This window comes from Lutzomyia longipalpis, chromosome 3, assembly GCF_024334085.1.
Source record: "Lutzomyia longipalpis isolate SR_M1_2022 chromosome 3, ASM2433408v1".
Lineage (NCBI taxonomy): Eukaryota > Metazoa > Arthropoda > Insecta > Diptera > Psychodidae > Lutzomyia > Lutzomyia longipalpis.
Window position 1 is genome coordinate 26798860 of NC_074709.1, and position 22922 is coordinate 26821781.

Consider the following 22922-nt stretch of genomic DNA (forward strand, 5'->3'; position numbering starts at 1 on the left):
TTTTGAAAAAAAAAAATCTTTCCTAACTCTCCTTGAATGTTTGTTTGCGTGTTGCGCCTGATGCAACACACTCTAGCTCCCCAATTTCATCCTAACAAACCTAGATTAATTAAAAAAAAAAGGTGCAACGCATGTTATTTGATGTGACATACAAATGTTTAAGCAAAAAAATTCTTCTTTGCCAAATCAATTTCCTATTGTGTATAAATTTTTGTAGAAAAAACAGAAGATGACGGAATAGCTCCTCTTTTTGTATCACCTGTTACAATCTCAATGGCACCGGATAAGTCTCGTGCAACCATTTCATGCTACGTCTCTGGCAAACCAATGCCACAGGTTAAATGGTACAGAGAAAATGTCGAAATTACCCCATCGGAGGCTTTACAAATGTTCTATGACGATCAAACGGGCTACATTGCTTTGGAGGTACAAAGTCCCCACATGGGGGATGTTACAGTGTACACTGTTGTTGCGGAGAATGTTTACGGGAAAGCTGTGGGGAAAGCAACAATGGTTCTCAGTGAAGACACAAGAAAACCCCGTGAGAAGCTAATTGCTCCAGAAATTCTAACACCCCTATCACCAAAGATTGTAAAATCTGGGTCAAAAGTAATTCTGAGTGTAAAGTTTGATGGCACACCAACTCCAACAATTAGTTGGTTGAGAAATGGAAAACCCCTGGAGGATGATGCGGTTGTGAAGATTGTCACAGAGGGTAAGCAATCAACGATAACAGTTAAGGATGCTGAAAGGAAGAAAGTTGGGAAGTTCGAAGTGATTGCTGTTAATAAAGTCGGTGAAGCCAGATCAGCGGCATCTGTTGTTGTGTCTGATGTGAAGGATAGTCCGGACATTAAAGCTCCACGATTCGTTCAACCGCTCGTACCGAAAGTTGTGCGTGAGGGTGATGTTGTTATCCTGGAGGCAGTTGTTGATTCAAAACCCCTCTCATCATTCCAGTGGTTCATTAACTTGCAACCTGTTGTCGTTTCGCGTGATCTACGCGTTGTTACGCACGACAACAAATCAATTGTGATCCTCAGATCATTCAAGAAGCACAATGTCGGCTCCTACATGTGCCGTGCTGAGAATGTTGGGGGATCCGTAACATCAACAGCCAGCGTGAAGATGCGCGATGCTGCTGAAATTGAGGATGTTGTTGAGTACCTCAGTCCACGCTACAGCGAAAAGCTCCCACTGAAGGTGGACCTAATGGATGGGGAGACAATTGAGCTGAAATGCCGCGTTGAAGGGAAGCCCACGCCGCGCATCGAATGGTATCACAATGATACTGTTGTTGAAGATGCGAAGAACATCACAGTTTCTCAGGATAATACCGGTAATTGCATTCTCACAATCACCGAAGTATTCCCCGAGGATGCTGGAGAGTACATTTGCCATGCAATTAATGAGGTTGGAGAAGCAACAACGAAGGCATTTGTGTCCGTTGAAGGTACATCCAAAACTGACAAAAGGGAGCGATTCTATTTAAAATGTTTTCTTTTCCTTCAAATCATTGAATTTAAAAACTTTTTTTTTTATATTCTGTGAACAAGAATTGTAAAACTTAACAGTTCTAAAGATTTTAGCATACAGCTTCGGAATCTTTTAGCCGAGACACTTTTCGTGCTATAAAAGAAAAGATTTTCTACAGAATCGCTTTCAAAATCATTAAAATTTCATTCATTCTATTTGTATGTCAACTTCAAATAAGGATGAGATTTCTGCGTTGCAAAATGTTTTCTTTTTCTGTTAGTTTTCTTTAGTTATTTTTGTAGAAATTTCTTTCACCCGCCCTCAATTTTTTTTTCTAGAAAGAATGATCCTTAATTGTTAAGAATTATCCTTCAGAAATCTTTTCCTAACTCTGTAAATAAGAGCATTCAATTTAATATTAATTTTAGAGAAAACAAACATACCGTCCTGTAAAATATTTTTATGATTGTACATAGTTAAAAAAAAAAGAAGAAAAAATAACAAATTGAAAAATAAGGAAAATCAAAAAGCAAAAAAATGTTGTAAAAATTGATGTTTCTGCGTATTTTCTTGGAGTTATTTTTAATCTTCTTGATTTTATGGCTTTTTGCAGCTTTCGAATATCAACAAGATTCAGAGATAACATCAGTTACATCAGTGGAAGAACCATCTGATAAGGTTTGTATCAATCTTTTATATTTAATTATTTAAAAAATATATCTCAAAGTTCTTGAAACAGGAAATTAATTTTGCGAATAAGAGAGATTTTTAATAAAATTGGTTTAAAGAGAAATCAATAAGAATAAAGACGAATTCAAAAGATTATTAAGAAAAAAAAAACTCTTAACAGTCATAATTTTAGATTTGTCTTTAATCCGAGAAAAGTATTTTGTAGAATCTTTTATAATTTTTGCCACGTTCTTGCTACAAGAAATTTTAACAAAAATGTTGAATCATTAGAAAGCTTTTGTCTTTGGATTTAATCTTGTAAAATAATAAAAATTAGAACAAAATCGTCTCAAAAATTAGACAAAACCTTAGAAAAGAAATTTTTCAAATTCAAATTCAATAAATCTCCCGAAAGAAAATTATCAAAAAAAATATTTTTAACCCCCAAACAGACCATCTCTGTGGATGAACCAGTAGACACGGAGACCGAAATGGCTCCACAACTACTGAAGAAACTACCAATTGTAACGAAGACCGTGAGTAAGCCAACAAAGCTGGAGGTGAGGGTTGTTGGACGACCTAAGCCGGAAGTTAAGTGGTTCAAGCAGGGCGAAGAAATTCACGCATCGGAGGAATTTCAAATTGAAAACCTCGAAGATGGCACCTCCATTCTCATCATCAACGACATTTATCCCGATGATACGGGTGAAATAACATTCCAAGCCCACAACCCATTGGGAGTCACAACAACTACAACCCTTCTTGAAGTTACAGAAGGTAATTCGATGGGTTTTCTCGACAAAATTTTGCTTATTCTCTCTTTAAATTTTATTTTAAGATATTTCTTTTCAGACTTTTCAGATAATTTTCTTCAAAGAGCAAAAAAAGCAAATTTTATGTATTTTTTTTCTATGTTTTCTTAACCCCTCAAATCTCCTTTATTCCTTTATCCTCAACCAAAGAATTATAAAAGAAAAAGAAAATTCAATAAAACTTTAAAAACACAAACAGAACAACATAAACACAAAATCATTTTTTTTCTTCAAATCTTCTTTTCATTCAGGATCTTCCTCTTACGGAGAATGAGAAATTAAATTTATTTGTCTTTCTAAACTTGCAGAAATTGTTGGTACGAAAGAATACAGAAAACCCGACTGGGTGGTTCATATGGAAGAAATGCAGGAAGCACTTCGTGGTAAGGAATACAGATCCCTTGTAGATTTTAAGTACCTACTTGTCCTTATAGAATATCCTTCATTTTATATGAAAAAAAAAATGATGCATTCAGCTTTTGATCATGTTAGAGTAGAAATTTACATCGTGCCTCCAATTTATTTTAGCACCACTCTGTTTGATCATTGCTTCTCCACTAACAGATTGGTTTAGAAAAAAAAATAAGAAGAAATTCTCATCGTCGGTAAAAAGCCTGCTACACATGACTGGTTTAGCCCTGAGATTATAGCTTTGTAGAATTGGTTTAAGCTAAAAGTCGGAAATGGAAACAAAATTTGATTTTTTTTACAGATTAAGAAAAATCCTTTTAATTAAACGAATTAAAGAATAAAGTAAATAAAAACTAAATTGAATGCAAAAAACTTATTTTAGCCTATATGTCTAAACTTCAAGGAAAAAATTGAAAATTCTTATTTTTTGAATTTGAATTTTCCCTTTGGTATATATCGATCAGGCTCATCGATGAACCTGTGGGTACGGGATGACCCAAAAATCCATTCAGATTTGCTCTAAAATCAATAGGAAAGTCAGAAAATGCGAAAAATTGATTTAACTTAAAAACAAAACTTTCTAGCACATTAAAAGAAAAATTTCTTTAAAAAAATTGATAGAGTTTTAACGTCTTATCTAAACAGAAAATGAAAAATTAGCATTTTAACGGTTTTAGCATTGCAGAAATTGCAATTTAAATAAGAAAGAAATCAAATTTTGTTAACGTCTAAATTCCATTTAGTTGTAGCAAATGGCTTCTGAATTTTCCAAAATCTATGTCCGAGTAGTAGTTTAGGGGAAAACTTTAAAAACCATTTGTGTGTAACTTGGCCTTTGCGTGAGTGTTTTCACCATCATTTTGCATTGAGTGTAATAATATGTGCCCATATAGGCTACACACGGCACTTACGCTTTAAAAAAATGCTTCTAATGATTATCTTGCAGCTGCAAAGCAAGTTCCATCATTTATTACGGAAATAGTTAACAGACGGGCAGCTGAGGGCGAATCTGTTAAATTTGAATGTGAATTCGTTGGAAATCCACCACCAGGTAGGAAAATTCTTTTTTTTTAACTGTATAAAAATCTCTTTTTTGCGTGGCTTGCAAACTAATGCCGCGATGGTAAAAGAAAAAAATGTGGGATTGTATTCTAATGCTTTCTGGCTCTCTTAATACCTCCTCTCACTCTGTGTAGATATCGAATGGACATTTAATCATAAACCAGTACGTACGGGTGAGAATATTAAGATCTTGACTGGGGAGAAGAAATCAACGTTAATCTTGAAGAATCTTTCGGTGGAAAATGTTGGATTTTATTCTTGCAAAGCCACCAATGAGATGGGCAATGCCGTGACAAGGGCTAAATTTGATCTGGCCTCAGCGGCAACAATGCAATTTGAAGAGGAGGCAAAAGAAGAGAAGAAAATTGAGAAGGTGGAAAAGGTAGAGAAGGTTGCAAAAGCCACCAAAGCAAAGGCAAAGAAGCGTGTTGTGAAGGTTACGGGGGAGGAAAAAACAGAAACCAAGAAGGTCCAAGACGTCTCAAAGACCGCAATAAGTGTTGAGAAGGTTGTTGAAAGTGAGAAGACGGTTTCATCGCAAGTAACTGAGGTGCAATACGCAACAACCCTCGTTGATAAATCCTCCGTTTCAACAACACGAACTGAAACAACGTCCTTTGGGGAAATTGAAATAACTCAGGGCATTGATATGGAGAAGAAGGAAATAATTGAAGAGGAAATCCGCATTGAGGATATCAATGTGACGGAAATTAAGCACGCAAAGGAGGTCAATGAATTCCTCGAACTCATCGAGGCATCCACCTTTGGCCCAGGGGAAGAGCCCCTCAGAGAACTCGCAACAATTGCCTACCTTGTCCAACATGGCGTTGCCACAACCGAAATAACCGCCCTGTACAAAACCAATGCCTTCCCAGCCCTCAAAAGCCCCGAATCTCAAGCTGCCCTCGTTCAACTCATGGAGAGGGAGGGTCACGCAAAGATCATCTCGGAGGTCATTACGGAGGAAAGTGTGGCGGATGAGACCCAAATGGCCGCCACAGTTGGCTTCCACGCCTTCATGCGAATGGTGGAGCAAGAGCACGTGACAATCGAAGAGGTTCTCTCGCACTTTTCACGAGAAGATTTCGTAGCGCAAGAATGGAAGTCTGTTGAAGCCAAAGAGGTTAGCTGTTGATCGATTATTTTGCTTTTCACTCAACTATATATACCTACTCTTTGTAAAGGTCTGCCCTGCAATGAACTGATTCATTTCTTTTAAAAAGCTTCTTTAATGCTTAATATTTAAATATTTAGGCAGCAGTAATTCCGATCCTTTATGTATTGAATTGAAATTTTAATTGGAATTAATCTCGTAGTAAAACCCTTTATGAAATTAAGACTTTAAAATTTTGTTTATTCTGATTTACCAGGCATCTCCATCGTTATCAAAGTTGTTAAATAGAATAATATTCCTTTGATGTGAAACAAAAAAGTTCTCCACAATTATTTTTCAGACATTTTCAATGGTTCTCCAATCCTTCAGTCAACCTCATAAAAATTTTCTTTTGTTTAATTTTACAAGAAAATATTAAATAAAATATTTTCTTTATTATAAAAAAAATTCAAACGAGGTCCAAAGAAATTATTAGATAAATAAGATTTTCATGAGAAAGCATTGTGATTAGAATTTTGTTACAAACACAATTTACCAGGCGCCTCCATTGACATTGTTTTTTTTTCTGTTTAAAGTTCAGTAATAATTAAATAGTGAGGAAACTTTTTTTTTATTAATGTGAAACCATGAAAAGTAGTAAGAAAATGAAAATATATAATTCACCAGGCGCCTCCATTGACATTAACTATTTTGGGTGCAAATTATTGAAGGTCTGTAAAAGGGACAAAATTGAGATTATATAGTCTGAGAAAATGGTTAAATTTTTTGAGTTTTTATCTCTTTATTTAAAGAACTTCAAAGAATTTATTGAGTTGAGTAATGATAATTTTCATAATAATCTGCCTGATTGTAAATTAGAAATTTATGCTTTTTAACGTAATTTTCTAAAAAACATTTTTTTCCACTCTTTAGTCATTAATTGGTAGCTTAGGAGTAGTTTAATTTTTATAATTTTTTTTGGTAGTTCTAATTCTTTTGCTGAGTTATTTAGCAGTTCATTTGGGGGCAGACCTTAAAAAAAAAGAAGAAGCTGCCAAATCAATTGGATAATGGTTTTAGTTTAAAATTTCACATTTTCCAAAATTTAATTCAGAAAAAAAAATTAAAAAAATATTTGTTATTTGTATAGAAATATGTTGGGAAGAAGACTCATGAATTGAAGGTAGCTGAAATTTATAAAACAGTCGCTGTCGGTAAGTTCGATTAACAAGAATAAAAAGAATTAATTAAAAAATAAAATAACGTCGTACACGGATAGCGACTGAAAAAAGAATTTTTAGAAGCAAAAAATATTATCAAGAAAATGATTTTTTTTATTTATTTCGAAAAAAATTATTATTGAAATTGTTATCAATGAAAAATGTTATTTTAGATGAAAGAGGATTTTATTAAAAGTTTTCAAAACACGAAAAATGTCAGGATTTTTTACTTTTGTATTTTGTTTATCCATTTTTTTGTGATTATTTTTGTGTCTCATTTTTCATTGAAGTTGCTCTTTCCCTGTACGACGTTTAACCTTTTTTCGTGAAACTTTTTATTGTTTCTCTGTACTAAACTCTTGTCTTCAACCCTCTTTTTTCTGACCCCTTTCCAGAACATGTCTTACAAGCAATCCAAGAAGAACCACCACTTCCCAAAGGTTTGAAATTCTTACGTGTACAAAATCCTCTCTGTTAAATTGCGCGCCTATTTATCTACATTTTGTATATATGTCTCATTATACATCTCAATGTGTGTTGAAAATCGAATTTTCTTTTATGAACTTTATTTCTTTTGTAGCTTCTTGCGCTATATTAATGGAGTGAGCTTTTAAAGCCAGCAATTTAGGGTGCAATTAAAAAAAAACTCTGTAAATACGTTTCTCTAGCTTACTTTGTTCTTTCAGAAGAAGAAGGAATGTAGATGATCTAATGCTTAACGCGTTTGTTGTCCTTAATCCATCTTTGCCTCACAGCACAGTCTGCAAGAAAAACCAAACAAACAGAGCTGAAGAAAATCCCTTCAATTTGTAAGTATTTCAACGACAAGAAAATCATTTTGTATAAAAAGTCTGTAAACTTTTCTCTCTAAAAAAAACGTCTGTCAATAAAATTGCCGAATACTGTACATAAGACAAACATCATGTAACTGATATATAATGCAAAATTCATCAACTTACGATAGAATAAGTGCAAAAAAAAATGTGCAAGTGCTTCTCACAAATTTTATACAAAAGAAAAATTTGTGAATTTATGAAACTTCAACATGTGCATTTATATACATAACTTTCACAGAAACATCTGAAGTCACCGAATCATTTGTGCATGAAGAAAAACAGGAAGTTGTGAGGAAGAAGAAAAAGCAAGTTAAGAAGGAAGAAACATTGGAAGTTTCTGAGGAACTCGCGAAACGCATTGAGAAGAAATTGAAACCACTCAAATCGCAAATGAGCGAGGAATCCTTCCCCGATGAGTATGCTGAGGAATTTGATGTTCCTGCACCGAAATCCATTCAGGAATTACCACTTCAGATGCCAGTTGATTCAGCTGAAATTGTTGAGCAATCAAATGTAACGAATATTGCCCCTGGGAAGCCAAAAGATCAAGTTGCTTCCATTAATATTCTCCCACAGACTTCCCTGATTACAGAGGAAGCTGTTGTTACGGAACAGGAGACACCTTCGAAGAAACTCGATGTATCTGGGAAGTTAAGACAACCAACTGTTAACCTCCCAGATCTCCTAGAGTCCATTCAAATTACCCAAGTTGATGCTGAAACTAATACAGATAAAATGCGGACTCCAAGTCCTGTTGAAGGTGTCACATCGCGAACAGATATCATGACTCATCAGACAGCTCAAGTCATGGAGTATGCTGCACATGATAGTGTAGCAGATTTGACGACTCCAAAGCCACAGGAAACCGAAGCTAAGGTTCAACTTTTGCCGCATGATGTGATTGAAGTGTCCGAAGTTGAGAGCCATCAGCAAGAGGATGAATTGCAAGACAAACCTCAGGCACCAACAGCTCTAGCCACTGAGAATATAATATCTCATGAAGGAATTCAAGTTACGGAGAGTAGTACAGCGGAAAAGGAAGATTTAACATCATTCCATTTGCACACAACACCAGTTCAAGCACGCCTTGAAATTCCCTCATCGGAACCACTTGAAGTTACAGAAGTCATGACCCATGATAAGTCTCAGAAGTACTACCCTGAATTAATTGTAGCCACTGAAAGTGCTACAGAGCGGTATGTTGAGCAGAAACCTTACATTACGCAGGAAGTTAATGCAACAGAACTAGAAGGAGTCTACGTACCTGGTGTTTTACCAGCAACACAGACTGTTGATGTAGTCCTGCCTACGAGTGAAACTGTAACAATTCAGGAAGAAATGATCCAAGAAAAAGAAACGGTTTTCGAAGAGAAACCCAAACCTACAGCATCCGAAGCAACAGGTACAATTATTCCAATGGAAGGATATGTTACAGAGTACGTTGATGCCCAGATGCCACAGCAAGAGTACACGAGCTTTGAGTATGAAACAAAGACTGCTGATATGACCTTTGATAGGCAAGATGCATTAGCAAGCATAGAAGTTGTAGCAGATGAACGAGAAGATGTTCTACCAGCAATGGAAGCAGCAAAAACTCACACAGCTACATCGGATGTTACGACATATCATACAGCTGAAACAAATCTTCCAGATGTGAATGAGAAAGAGTCAGATTTGGAAGATTTCAGAGCACCCCAAGAGGTTAATCTTAGCGCTGAAGTACCTACAAATGAAGCTGTTCAATTTGAAGAAGTAAACGTGAATGACACGACAAATGTCTTCAATCCCCAAACATTATTCCAAAGTGCTCAGGCAGTACTGCGGATGGAGCCGCAGTTCCCAAAAGAAATTCTCGATGTTATTGTTCAGGATAAGGAAGATAGTTTGAAGATGGAGAAGAAGCCTGAAGAACTAACGGCAAAATATGACTACAATGCTCAGAAATCTCTTATTGTTTCAACGGTTACACTGGAGGAGTCAGAAGGTGTTCTACCAAGTCCAAAACCGACTGAGAGCTTTACAGCTGAACAGACACTCCCAGAAACTAAAGCATCAGTTAATATAACAGAAACACAACTACTCGACAATACGGATACATTAGCAGACTTACAGCCACAGCAGTTAACTGCAAAGGTGAAGACTGATGATTTAGATCAGACTCAAGTTCAAGAGATCATTACACTGGAAAGTGTTGATTTATACGACGAAAAGGCTATGCCTGAGCTAAAAGAAGCACAGCCCGTACTTGAGGACACTCATGATTCAATTCAGAGCACAGAAGTTGTTCCAACAGATACACTCTCAACATTAGATGATATCAAACATCCTGAACACTATGGAACACCCAACATAACAGATGCAAATAAAACAGCAATTCAGGAAGAAATACTAACAGTTGAAGATACTGAAGATTTCAAGAAGACACTTGAACAAGAAGTATCAGCAACACTTACACATCCAACAGTTGATAGCCTCCAAATTCAGGAAACTGTTGTCTCAGAAACAACATCAGATGCAAAAGAATTTGCAAAACCAGAAGAAAAGACTTCAATTCAAACTTTTGAATCACTTGCATTACCAACTCAGACTGAAATTCTTCCAACGGACACTGTTGATACACTAACACTTCCAGAGAAAGAAAAGACACAACAGGTAACAGGTAGCATTAGAGAATACGAATCATTGCAACAAGATCAACCTTGGATTGATGAACAAACAGATGAATTTACTAAACCTCTCGAGAAACAAGAACAAATTGCTACATTTAATGTTCTGGAGAACATTGCTCTCACGCAAACACACACAAAGACTGAAGAAACAACATCAGACATACAAGCCACACCTGAGTTAGACACAAAGACAGCTCAATTAACAACCGACGATTTGGCTGCAGTTTCTCAGTCGGAAGTTGTAACTGGAGACACAGTACAAGATTTCGAAGCTCCCTCCGATACAGTGTCTCATCAAGCTACAATTCAAACATCGGATCTCCCTGTAGCACAACAATCTGAGACAATTGCTGAAGACCAATTAGGTCCTTCGGTAGCACAGCCAGATTTTGTAGATCACAAAGCTGAAATGGCAACAACGGAATTCACAGCTGTTGAACAGAGTGAAGTTCAAGCAACAGATTCTCTCGGTGATCTCCAATTACCTGAGAAAACTAAGCAGCATCAAGCAAATGTGGAGCTTGATGAATTACGTGTTATTAGCCAAAGTCAAGTATCTCCCGAAGAATCAGTTTCTGATTTGCAGAAAACTGCAGAAGCAGAAACAAAAACTGCTCAATTAACAACAGATGAACTAGCAGCTGTTTCTCAATCAGAAATAATTATCAGTGATTCAACTAAAGACTTTGAAGCTCCAACTGAAATTCCATCGCAAGTAGCTTCAGTTCAAACGTCAGATCTTCCTGTAGCTCAACAAACTGAAACACAGCCCGAAGATTTATTGGGACCAAGTGTTATTCAACAAGATGTTATTGATCATAGAGCTGAATTTACAACAACTGAATACTCAGCACTTGAGCAGACTGAAGTTCAGATTTCTGATACTCTCGATAGTTTGAGTTTGCCGGAGAAAATGAAAGAATTACAGGCTAATGTTCAATTAGACGAGCTATCAGTTATTACACAGAGTCAGGTAACTTCGGAAGAAACAGTTGATGAATTGAAAAAAGCCCCAGAGGCTGAAGGAAAAACTGCACAACTGTCCACAGATGAACTCGCAGCTGTTTCTCAATCAGAAGTTATTGTTGGTGATTCATTGCAAGACTTTGAATCTCCAACAGACATTAAATCTCAAACTGCAACTGTGCAAACATCTGAACTACCTGTGGCTCAGCAAACAGAGACAATTTTCGAAGATCAACTTGGTCCATCGATTACTAAGCCTGATCTTATTGAGCACAGAGCTGAATTGACTACAAGTGAACATTTAGCCGTTGAACAAAGTGAAGTTCAAACATCAGATACAATTGATCAACTGAAGATACTCGAAGAAATAAAATCACAAGCAAATGTTACGCTAGAGGAGCTTTCAATTATACAACAATCGGAAATTTCCACTCAAGAATCCGTTTCAGATCTCAAGGAAACCCCCGAAGTTGAGGGAAAGACTGCTGAATTGAAAACAGATGAACTTACAGCTGTTTCACAATCTGAAATCGTTCCAGGAGATTCTCTCAAAGACTTTGAAGCTCCATCAGATGTTAAATCTCAAATTGCTTCAGTTGATATGACTAATCTTCCTGTAGCTCAACAGACTGAAATCATTTCTGAAGATCAACTTGGTCCTGAATTTAAACAACCAGATATTGTTGATCAGAGAGCTGATCTAACAACAGATGAACTAAGAGCTGTTGTACAGAGTGAAGTTGAAACTTCCGATAATGTAGATATTTTGAAAATTCCCGAAGAAATAAAAGAATCTCAAGCAAATATTGGCTTAGAAGAACTCTCAATTATATCTCAAATGCAAATATCCCCTGAAGAATCTATTGGTGATTTGAAAAAGACCCCCGAAGTTGAAGAAAAAACAGCTCAAATAACTACAGATGAACTTACAGCTGTATCGCAATTAGAGGTTGTATCAACGGACACTGTTGGTGATTTTGAAGCTCTAACAGATACAAAATCTCATCAAGCTACAATTGAAACAAGTGATCTTCCTGTAGCTGAACAATTTGAAACTGTTGCAGAAGATCAATTAGCTCCATCTGAGTACTCACTGAATATTATTGATCAGAAAGCCGAATTAACTGCAACAGAATACTCACCACTTATGCAGACTGAAGTCCTCGTTTCTCAAACTGTTGATGAGTTGAAGAGACCCGAGGAGGTGAAGAATGCGCAGGCAAATGTGGATGTAGAAGATTTCCCAGTTGTTTCACAAATGCAAATTTCCTCCGAAGAATCCCTGTCTGAGCTAAAGAAAGCTCCAGATGCTGAAGGTAAGACAGCTCAGCTAACAACTGATGAATTGGCAGCTGTGTTGCAATCGGAAATTATTGTTGGAGACACAACGAAAGACTTTGAAGCTCCATCCGATGATAAGAGACAAACTGCAACAGTTGAAACATCTGAACTTCCTGTTGCTCAGCAAACTGAGACGATGCCTGAAGATTATCTGGGTCCTTCTGTTGCAAAGCCTGATGTTGTTGATCATACAGCTAACGTTGCGACAACTGAGCACGCAGCAGTTCAGCAGAGTGAAGTTGAAGTCGATGATACGTACATTCCATTCAGTAGAATGCCTGAAATTAAAGAATCCTACATTAGCGTTAGCATCGATGAATTCCAAGCTGTGTCGCAATTTAAGGTTGACGAAGAGAACTACGTGTCAGACTTGGTTAGTGCAGACGTTCCTTCGGAGACTTTTGCAAAAATATCTCCAATTGAGCATGTTTCAGTGGAGCAAATGGATGTTAGTGCCGAGGAAGACGTTAGAGATTTGAAAATTGAGGATTTGAAGAAGGTATCAAAGATTGGCTTAGCTGACACTGAGGCAGCATTGCCGGTACAAATGGATGTTGTTGTGCAGGAGACAGCAAAGACATTTGATGGTACATTCGTACCAGATGGCCATACAGCAAAAGAAATCTTAGATGGTTCCACTGTGGCTGAACAAATGGAGGTACAGCCTGATGAGTACGTTACATTTGAATCAAAGATCGTTGATGCGATTGCTCAGAAACCCAAACAGAGTATTGAATCAGCTGGAAAAGTCCCCGAATCGCATGAAGTCATTGCAAATGAATTGGAAGAAGAACTAAAATTGTCGCTTTTAACAGAAAAGGCATCACATTCAGTTCAAGAACAATTCGCATCCCCCAAGATAACCGAACTGGAATCCCTCATCAAGCACACAGACGACGTGACCCACAAGGTTGCGGAGGACACTATTACAACAGAGGTACAATATATACCATACTTAATATATATCTGGGGTGCAATGGCAGCAAACCCTAAAAACTCACATCATGGATTTTTTCAGGTCGAAGAACACGAAGAGATTACAACGATTGAAAGTCAACGCATAGGTAGGATTTACTGGGATTTCCCTAAATTTCTTTTATTCTTCCCAAAAAATATTCTTTATTTATTTTTTATTTCTTAAATCTCTTTACTGTAACACTCCTGAGAAGGAACTCAGTGCGTTTACTCCGAGATAAAAAAAAACAACAAATTAAAAATGATTGGCTTTGGATTGATGTTTTCTAAATTCGTTTTTTTTTTACTGTAACATTTCAGGAAGAAATTTCAAAAAATAAAAATTTCAAAAAATGAAATTCCTCGTTGATACAGAGAGCTATGACCTCTCAATGTTTTGGGCATAGAGTTCATGCAAAATTATTTATAATTTCGGCTAAATTAACTTGGAGGAAACGCTGTAGGATTAATGTGACGTAATGTAGATGTTAATGTTGTTTCCCAGTTAAAGCTGAACTATCCCAATATTGTTATATTTATTAGTAAATTTAGTTCGTTATTATGTAGAATCAATCATAGACTTACATGATGTGTGAATGTATGGGGACTAGCAGCATAAATTACCTCAAAAGCTGAGAATTTATGCTTCTGGTCTAAAATTCATGATCGCGCGTAGATTTAGTTGTAATTTTAATGTGCATTTTGGCAAAAAAAATTATTTAGTAGGTTAGATTAGTTAGAATACGCGAACACGAATTTTATGCACAAATACATGAAACATTTTATGAGACTTTTCTTTCTATTTCTTTACTTTTCTCTACAATCCTTTCTATCTAAATTACAGATTCGTACGAAAAATAATTTTAAAAAAAATCTTTGAAAAATAAGGCAAATTATTTTTGGTAGGAGTCTGTATACTTCTAATATAAGGAAAGAAATTCATATAGATATTAGAACATTAGAACATACTGAACACTGATACATAAACTAAAGGTGCTCACAACAAAATAATTTTTTTGAATTCTATACGAAGTAATTAAACGACTTTGAAAGAATTTTAGCTCTTAAAAAAAAGGAATCAATTTTTAAAATTATTAAATTGTAAAAAAGCGAAAAAAAGGTTCATCGAGGAAAAAGTTCTTTGGGATGTGCTTCATCAAGAAAATGGGTAATAAAAGAAAAGATTCTATATCGTAATAGAAATGAGGATCTTCCGGTAAAGGTAATACAATGAGTAAGTTGGAAAATATATTGTGAACCCCTTTAGATAGTTTTTGTATATAATTTATCTCTCCAAACCCTCAAAAAAAATTTTTTATATAAAAAACTATTTAATTTTCTTTCCCAAAATATCCTGCTCGAATGTAAAACAAATTAAGCATGTGATAAAATTTAGTTCTATCCCCGTAATTGTAGAATAATAATCAAAAAAAAAATTGAAAGATACCTTTAAAAATCTCATAAATGTTGTCCAAATAATTGTTTATTTTAAAAATATTTCTTGTGGTCAAAGTAGAGTAGAATATATCCAATATTATCTAAATAAAAAACCAAAAAACCTCTTTTTATTCTCTGTTTAACTATACCCTGTAGAATGGAAGCACTTCCCTTATTTCGAGAATGTTTTACGTTAGAGCACAATGCATGCCATTAAAAACTCTTCAGCTACACACTCACACCTCCGATATAAGGCAAACATCATAAAAAACTAGCTCAAAAACATATAAAAATCATAAAAAAAAATGCAGATAGGAGTTATTAAAGGTTCAGTAAACAACGCGATAGAATAAAATCAAAACAATAAGAAAAATTCTCTAAAAAAAATTCTCTTTCAAAATTTAAATTTTTCAGAAGAAGAACAAAAAGAAGAATTGGAAGAAACAGAAATCAAACAAGACAAAAAGAAACCAAAAACTAAAAAGAGAAAGACACAAAGACACGAAGAAGAAACGGAAGAAAAGAGACAGGAGGAAAAAACTACAGAAATTGAAGAAATAGAAGAAACTGTTAAAGTTGAAACCACCGAAGAAATTGTTGAAGATGTTGAACAACCAGGTCTCAAGAAGAAGAAGAAAATCATCAAGAAGACAAAGAAGGGTGGCATCGTAGAGGTCACAGAAAAGATCACAGAGATACCGCAAATTGAAGAAGTGCCCGAAGAAACACCTGAAGAAACTGTTAAAGTTGAAACCACCGAAGAAATTGTTGAAGATGTTGAGCAGCCAGGTCTCAAGAAGAAGAAGAAAATCATCAAGAAGACAAAGAAGGGTGGCATCGTAGAGGTCACAGAAAAGATCACAGAGGTACCGCAAATTGAAGAAGTGCCCGAAGAAACACCCGAAGAAACTGTTAAAGTTGAAACCACCGAAGAAATTGTTGAAGATGTTGAGCAGCCAGGTCTCAAGAAGAAGAAGAAAATCATCAAGAAAACAAAGAAGGGTGGCATCGTAGAGGTCACAGAAAAGATCACAGAGGTACCGCAAATTGAAGAAGTGCCCGAAGAAACACCTGAAGAAACTGTTAAAGTTGAAACCACCGAAGAAATTGTTGAAGATGTTGAACAACCAGGTCTCAAGAAGAAGAAGAAAATCATCAAGAAGACAAAGAAGGGTGGCATCGTAGAGGTCACAGAAAAGATCACAGAGGTACCGCAAATTGAAGAAGTGCCCGAAGAAACACCTGAAGAAACTGTTAAAGTTGAAACCACCGAAGAAATTGTTGAAGATGTTGATCAACCAGGTCTCAAGAAGAAGAAGAAAATCATCAAGAAGACAAAGAAGGGTGGCATCGTAGAGGTCACAGAAAAGATCACAGAGGTACCGCAAATTGAAGAAGTGCCCGAAGAAACACCTGAAGAAACTGTTAAAGTTGAAACCACCGAAGAAATTGTTGAAGATGTTGATCAACCAGGTCTCAAGAAGAAGAAGAAAATCATCAAGAAGACAAAGAAGGGTGGCATCGTAGAGGTCACAGAAAAGATCACAGAGGTACCGCAAATTGAAGAAGTGCCCGAAGAAACACCTGAAGAAACTGTTAAAGTTGAAACCACCGAAGAAATTGTTGAAGATGTTGAACAACCAGGTCTCAAGAAGAAGAAGAAAATCATCAAGAAGACAAAGAAGGGTGGCATCGTAGAGGTCACAGAAAAGATCACAGAGGTACCGCAAATTGAAGAAGTGCCCGAAGAAACACCTGAAGAAACTGTTAAAGTTGAAACCACCGAAGAAATTGTTGAAGATGTTGATCAACCAGGTCTCAAGAAGAAGAAGAAAATCATCAAGAAGACAAAGAAGGGTGGCATCGTAGAGGTCACAGAAAAGATCACAGAGGTACCGCAAATTGAAGAAGTGCCCGAAGAAACACCTGAAGAAACTGTTAAAGTTGAAACCACCGAAGAAATTGTCGAAGATGTTGAACAACCAGGTCTTAAGAAGAAGAAGAAAATCATCAAGAAGACAAAGAAGGGTGGAATCGTAGAGGTCACAGAAAAGATCACAGAGGTACCGCAAATTGAAGAAGTGCCCGAAGAAACACCTGAAGAAACTGTTAAAGTTGAAACCACCGAAGAAATTGTTGAAGATGTTGATCAACCAGGTCTCAAGAAGAAGAAGAAAATCATCAAGAAGACAAAGAAGGGTGGCATCGTAGAGGTCACAGAAAAGATCACAGAGGTACCGCAAATTGAAGAAGTGCCCGAAGAAACACCTGAAGAAACTGTTAAAGTTGAAACCACCGAAGAAATTGTTGAAGATGTTGAACAACCAGGTCTCAAGAAGAAGAAGAAAATCATCAAGAAGACAAAGAAGGGTGGCATCGTAGAGGTCACAGAAAAGATCACAGAGGTACCGCAAATTGAAGAAGTGCCCGAAGAAACACCTGAAGAAACTGTTAAAGTTGAAACCACCGAAGAAATTGTCGAAGATGTTGAACAACCAGGTCTTAAGAAGAAGAAGAAAATCATCAAGAAGACAAAGAAGGGTGGCATCGTAGAGGTCACAGAAAAGATCACAGAGGTACCGCAAATTGAAGAAGTGCCCGAAGAAACACCTGAAGAAACTGTTAAAGTTGAAACCACCGAAGAAATTGTTGAAGATGTTGATCAACCAGGTCTCAAGAAGAAGAAGAAAATCATCAAGAAGACAAAGAAGGGTGGCATCGTAGAGGTCACAGAAAAGATCACAGAGGTACCGCAAATTGAAGAAGTGCCCGAAGAAACACCTGAAGAAACTGTTAAAGTTGAAACCACCGAAGAAATTGTTGAAGATGTTGAACAACCAGGTCTTAAGAAGAAGAAGAAAATCATCAAGAAGACAAAGAAGGGTGGAATCGTAGAGGTCACAGAAAAGATCACAGAGGTACCGCAAATTGAAGAAGTGCCCGAAGAAACACCTGAAGAAACTGTTAAAGTTGAAACCACCGAAGAAATTGTTGAAGATGTTGATCAACCAGGTCTCAAGAAGAAGAAGAAAATCATCAAGAAGACAAAGAAGGGTGGCATCGTAGAGGTCACAGAAAAGATCACAGAGGTACCGCAAATTGAAGAAGTGCCCGAAGAAACACCTGAAGAAACTGTTAAAGTTGAAACCACCGAAGAAATTGTTGAAGATGTTGAACAACCAGGTCTCAAGAAGAAGAAGAAAATCATCAAGAAGACAAAGAAGGGTGGCATCGTAGAGGTCACAGAAAAGATCACAGAGGTACCGCAAATTGAAGAAGTGCCCGAAGAAACACCTGAAGAAACTGTTAAAGTTGAAACCACCGAAGAAATTGTTGAAGATGTTGATCAACCAGGTCTCAAGAAGAAGAAGAAAATCATCAAGAAGACAAAGAAGGGTGGCATCGTAGAGGTCACAGAAAAGATCACAGAGGTACCGCAAATTGAAGAAGTGCCCGAAGAAACACCTGAAGAAACTGTTAAAGTTGAAACCACCGAAGAAATTGTCGAAGATGTTGAACAACCAGGTCTTAAGAAGAAGAAGAAAATCATCAAGAAGACAAAGAAGGGTGGAATCGTAGAGGTCACAGAAAAGATCACAGAGGTACCGCAAATTGAAGAAGTGCCCGAAGAAACACCTGAAGAAACTGTTAAAGTTGAAACCACCGAAGAAATTGTTGAAGATGTTGATCAACCAGGTCTCAAGAAGAAGAAGAAAATCATCAAGAAGACAAAGAAGGGTGGCATCGTAGAGGTCACAGAAAAGATCACAGAGGTACCGCAAATTGAAGAAGTGCCCGAAGAAACACCTGAAGAAACTGTTAAAGTTGAAACCACCGAAGAAATTGTTGAAGATGTTGAACAACCAGGTCTCAAGAAGAAGAAGAAAATCATCAAGAAGACAAAGAAGGGTGGCATCGTAGAGGTCACAGAAAAGATCACAGAGGTACCGCAAATTGAAGAAGTGCCCGAAGAAACACCTGAAGAAACTGTTAAAGTTGAAACCACCGAAGAAATTGTCGAAGATGTTGAACAACCAGGTCTTAAGAAGAAGAAGAAAATCATCAAGAAGACAAAGAAGGGTGGCATCGTAGAGGTCACAGAAAAGATCACAGAGGTACCGCAAATTGAAGAAGTGCCCGAAGAAACACCTGAAGAAACTGTTAAAGTTGAAACCACCGAAGAAATTGTTGAAGATGTTGAACAACCAGGTCTCAAGAAGAAGAAGAAAATCATCAAGAAGACAAAGAAGGGTGGCATCGTAGAGGTCACAGAAAAGATCACAGAGGTACCGCAAATTGAAGAAGTGCCCGAAGAAACACCTGAAGAAACTGTTAAAGTTGAAACCACCGAAGAAATTGTCGAAGATGTTGAACAACCAGGTCTTAAGAAGAAGAAGAAAATCATCAAGAAGACAAAGAAGGGTGGCATCGTAGAGGTCACAGAAAAGATCACAGAGGTACCGCAAATTGAAGAAGTGCCCGAAGAAACACCCGAAGAAACTGTTAAAGTTGAAACCACCGAAGAAATTGTTGAAGATGTTGAACAACCAGGTCTCAAGAAGAAGAAGAAAATCATCAAGAAGACAAAGAAGGGTGGCATCGTAGAGGTCACAGAAAAGATCACAGAGGTACCGCAAATTGAAGAAGTGCCCGAAGAAACACCTGAAGAAACTGTTAAAGTTGAAACCACCGAAGAAATTGTTGAAGATGTTGAACAACCAGGTCTCAAGAAGAAGAAGAAAATCATCAAGAAGACAAAGAAGGGTGGCATCGTAGAGGTCACAGAAAAGATCACAGAGGTACCGCAAATTGAAGAAGTGCCCGAAGAAACACCTGAAGAAACTGTTAAAGTTGAAACCACCGAAGAAATTGTCGAAGATGTTGAACAACCAGGTCTTAAGAAGAAGAAGAAAATCATCAAGAAGACAAAGAAGGGTGGCATCGTAGAGGTCACAGAAAAGATCACAGAGGTACCGCAAATTGAAGAAGTGCCCGAAGAAACACCTGAAGAAACTGTTAAAGTTGAAACCACCGAAGAAATTGTTGAAGATGTTGAACAACCAGGTCTCAAGAAGAAGAAGAAAATCATCAAGAAGACAAAGAAGGGTGGCATCGTAGAGGTCACTGAAAAGATCACAGAGGTACCGCAAATTGAAGAAGTGCCCGAAGAAACACCTGAAGAAACTGTTAAAGTTGAAACCACCGAAGAAATTGTCGAAGATGTTGAACAACCAGGTCTTAAGAAGAAGAAGAAAATCATCAAGAAGACAAAGAAGGGTGGCATCGTAGAGGTCACAGAAAAGATCACAGAGGTACCGCAAATTGAAGAAGTGCCCGAAGAAACACCTGAAGAAACTGTTAAAGTTGAAACCACCGAAGAAATTGTTGAAGATGTTGAACAACCAGGTCTCAAGAAGAAGAAGAAAATCATCAAGAAGACAAAGAAGGGTGGCATCGTAGAGGTCACAGAAAAGATCACAGAGGTACCGCAAATTGAAGAAGTGCCCGAAGAAACACCTGAAGAAACTGTTAAAGTTGAAACCACCGAAGAAATTGTTGAAGATGTTGAACAACCAGGTCTCAAGAAGAAGAAGAAAATCATCAAGAAGACAAAGAAGGGTGGCATCGTAGAGGTCACAGAAAAGATCACAGAGGTACCGCAAATTGAAGAAGTGCCCGAAGAAACACCTGAAGAAACTGTTAAAGTTGAAACCACCGAAGAAATTGTTGAAGATGTTGAGCAGCCAGGTCTCAAGAAGAAGAAGAAAATCATCAAGAAGACAAAGAAGGGTGGCATCGTAGAGGTCACAGAAAAGATCACAGAGGTACCGCAAATTGAAGAAGTGCCCGAAGAAACACCTGAAGAAACTGTTAAAGTTGAAACCACCGAAGAAATTGTTGAAGATGTTGAACAACCAGGTCTCAAGAAGAAGAAGAAAATCATCAAGAAGACAAAGAAGGGTGGCATCGTAGAGGTCACAGAAAAGATCACAGAGGTACCGCAAATTGAAGAAGTGCCCGAAGAAACACCTGAAGAAACTGTTAAAGTTGAAACCACCGAAGAAATTGTTGAAGATGTTGAACAACCAGGTCTCAAGAAGAAGAAGAAAATCATCAAGAAGACAAAGAAGGGTGGCATCGTAGAGGTCACAGAAAAGATCACAGAGGTACCGCAAATTGAAGAAGTGCCCGAAGAAACACCTGAAGAAACTGTTAAAGTTGAAACCACCGAAGAAATTGTTGAAGATGTTGAACAACCAGGTCTCAAGAAGAAGAAGAAAATCATCAAGAAGACAAAGAAGGGTGGCATCGTAGAGGTCACAGAAAAGATCACAGAGGTACCGCAAATTGAAGAAGTGCCCGAAGAAACACCTGAAGAAACTGTTAAAGTTGAAACCACCGAAGAAATTGTTGAAGATGTTGAACAACCAGGTCTCAAGAAGAAGAAGAAAATCATCAAGAAGACAAAGAAGGGTGGCATCGTAGAGGTCACAGAAAAGATCACAGAGGTACCGCAAATTGAAGAAGTGCCCGAAGAAACACCTGAAGAAACTGTTAAAGTTGAAACCACCGAAGAAATTGTTGAAGATGTTGAGCAGCCAGGTCTCAAGAAGAAGAAGAAAATCATCAAGAAGACAAAGAAGGGTGGCATCGTAGAGGTCACAGAAAAGATCACAGAGGTACCGCAAATTGAAGAAGTGCCCGAAGAAACACCTGAAGAAACTGTTAAAGTTGAAACCACCGAAGAAATTGTTGAAGATGTTGAACAACCAGGTCTCAAGAAGAAGAAGAAAATCATCAAGAAGACAAAGAAGGGTGGCATCGTAGAGGTCACAGAAAAGATCACAGAGGTACCGCAAATTGAAGAAGTGCCCGAAGAAACACCTGAAGAAACTGTTAAAGTTGAAACCACCGAAGAAATTGTTGAAGATGTTGAACAACCAGGTCTCAAGAAGAAGAAGAAAATCATCAAGAAGACAAAGAAGGGTGGCATCGTAGAGGTCACAGAAAAGATCACAGAGGTACCGCAAATTGAAGAAGTGCCCGAAGAAACACCTGAAGAAACTGTTAAAGTTGAAACCACCGAAGAAATTGTTGAAGATGTTGAGCAGCCAGGTCTCAAGAAGAAGAAGAAAATCATCAAGAAGACAAAGAAGGGTGGCATCGTAGAGGTCACAGAAAAGATCACAGAGGTACCGCAAATTGAAGAAGTGCCCGAAGAAACACCTGAAGAAACTGTTAAAGTTGAAACCACCGAAGAAATTGTCGAAGACTTTGAACAACCAGGCATTAAAAAGAAAAAGAAAATCATCAAGAAGACAAAGAAGGGTGGCATCGTAGAGGTCACAGAAAAGATCACAGAGGTACCGCAAATTGAAGAAGTGCCCGAAGAAACACCTGAAGAAACTGTTAAAGTTGAAACCACCGAAGAAATTGTTGAAGATGTTGAGCAGCCAGGTCTCAAGAAGAAGAAGAAAATCATCAAGAAGACAAAGAAGGGTGGCATCGTAGAGGTCACAGAAAAGATCACAGAGGTACCGCAAATTGAAGAAGTGCCCGAAGAAGCACCTGAAGAAACTGTTAAAGTTGAAACCACCGAAGAAATTGTTGAAGATGTTGAGCAGCCAGGTCTCAAGAAGAAGAAGAAAATCATCAAGAAGACAAAGAAGGGTGGCATCGTAGAGGTCACAGAAAAGATCACAGAGGTACCGCAAATTGAAGAAGTGCCCGAAGAAACACCTGAAGAAACTGTTAAAGTTGAAACCACCGAGGAAATTGTCGAAGACGTTGAACAACTAGGCATTAAAAAGAAAAAGAAAATCATCAAGAAGACAAAGAAGGGTGGCATCGTAGAGGTCACAGAAAAGATCACAGAGGTACCGCAAATTGAAGAAGTGCCCGAAGAAACACCTGAAGAAACTGTTAAAGTTGAAACCACCGAAGAAATTGTTGAAGATGTTGAGCAGCCAGGTCTC

The 22922-nt window shown here is 37.4% G+C and overlaps 1 protein-coding gene across 32 annotated transcripts in view; it reads left to right on the forward strand.

Moving 5' to 3' along the window:
* Nucleotides 1-22922, forward strand: part of LOC129793468 (titin) — a 165947-nt gene that overhangs the window by 89768 nt on the left and 53257 nt on the right. For 16 of the 32 annotated variants that reach the window (XM_055833522.1, XM_055833523.1, XM_055833525.1 and 13 more), the window contains 6 exons: nt 218-1453; nt 2090-2154; nt 2598-2922; nt 3266-3340; nt 7818-13492; nt 13574-13619. In XM_055833522.1, coding sequence (XP_055689497.1) covers nt 218-1453; nt 2090-2154; nt 2598-2922; nt 3266-3340; nt 7818-13492; nt 13574-13619 — 7422 coding nt within the window. Of the gene's footprint in view, nt 1-217; nt 1454-2089; nt 2155-2597; nt 2923-3265; nt 3341-4314; nt 4420-4564; nt 5554-6673; nt 6738-7138; nt 7184-7817; nt 13493-13573; nt 13620-22922 lie in introns of all 32 variants that reach the window. The other 16 variants (XM_055833524.1, XM_055833529.1, XM_055833532.1 and 13 more) reach the window with 6 other exon arrangements.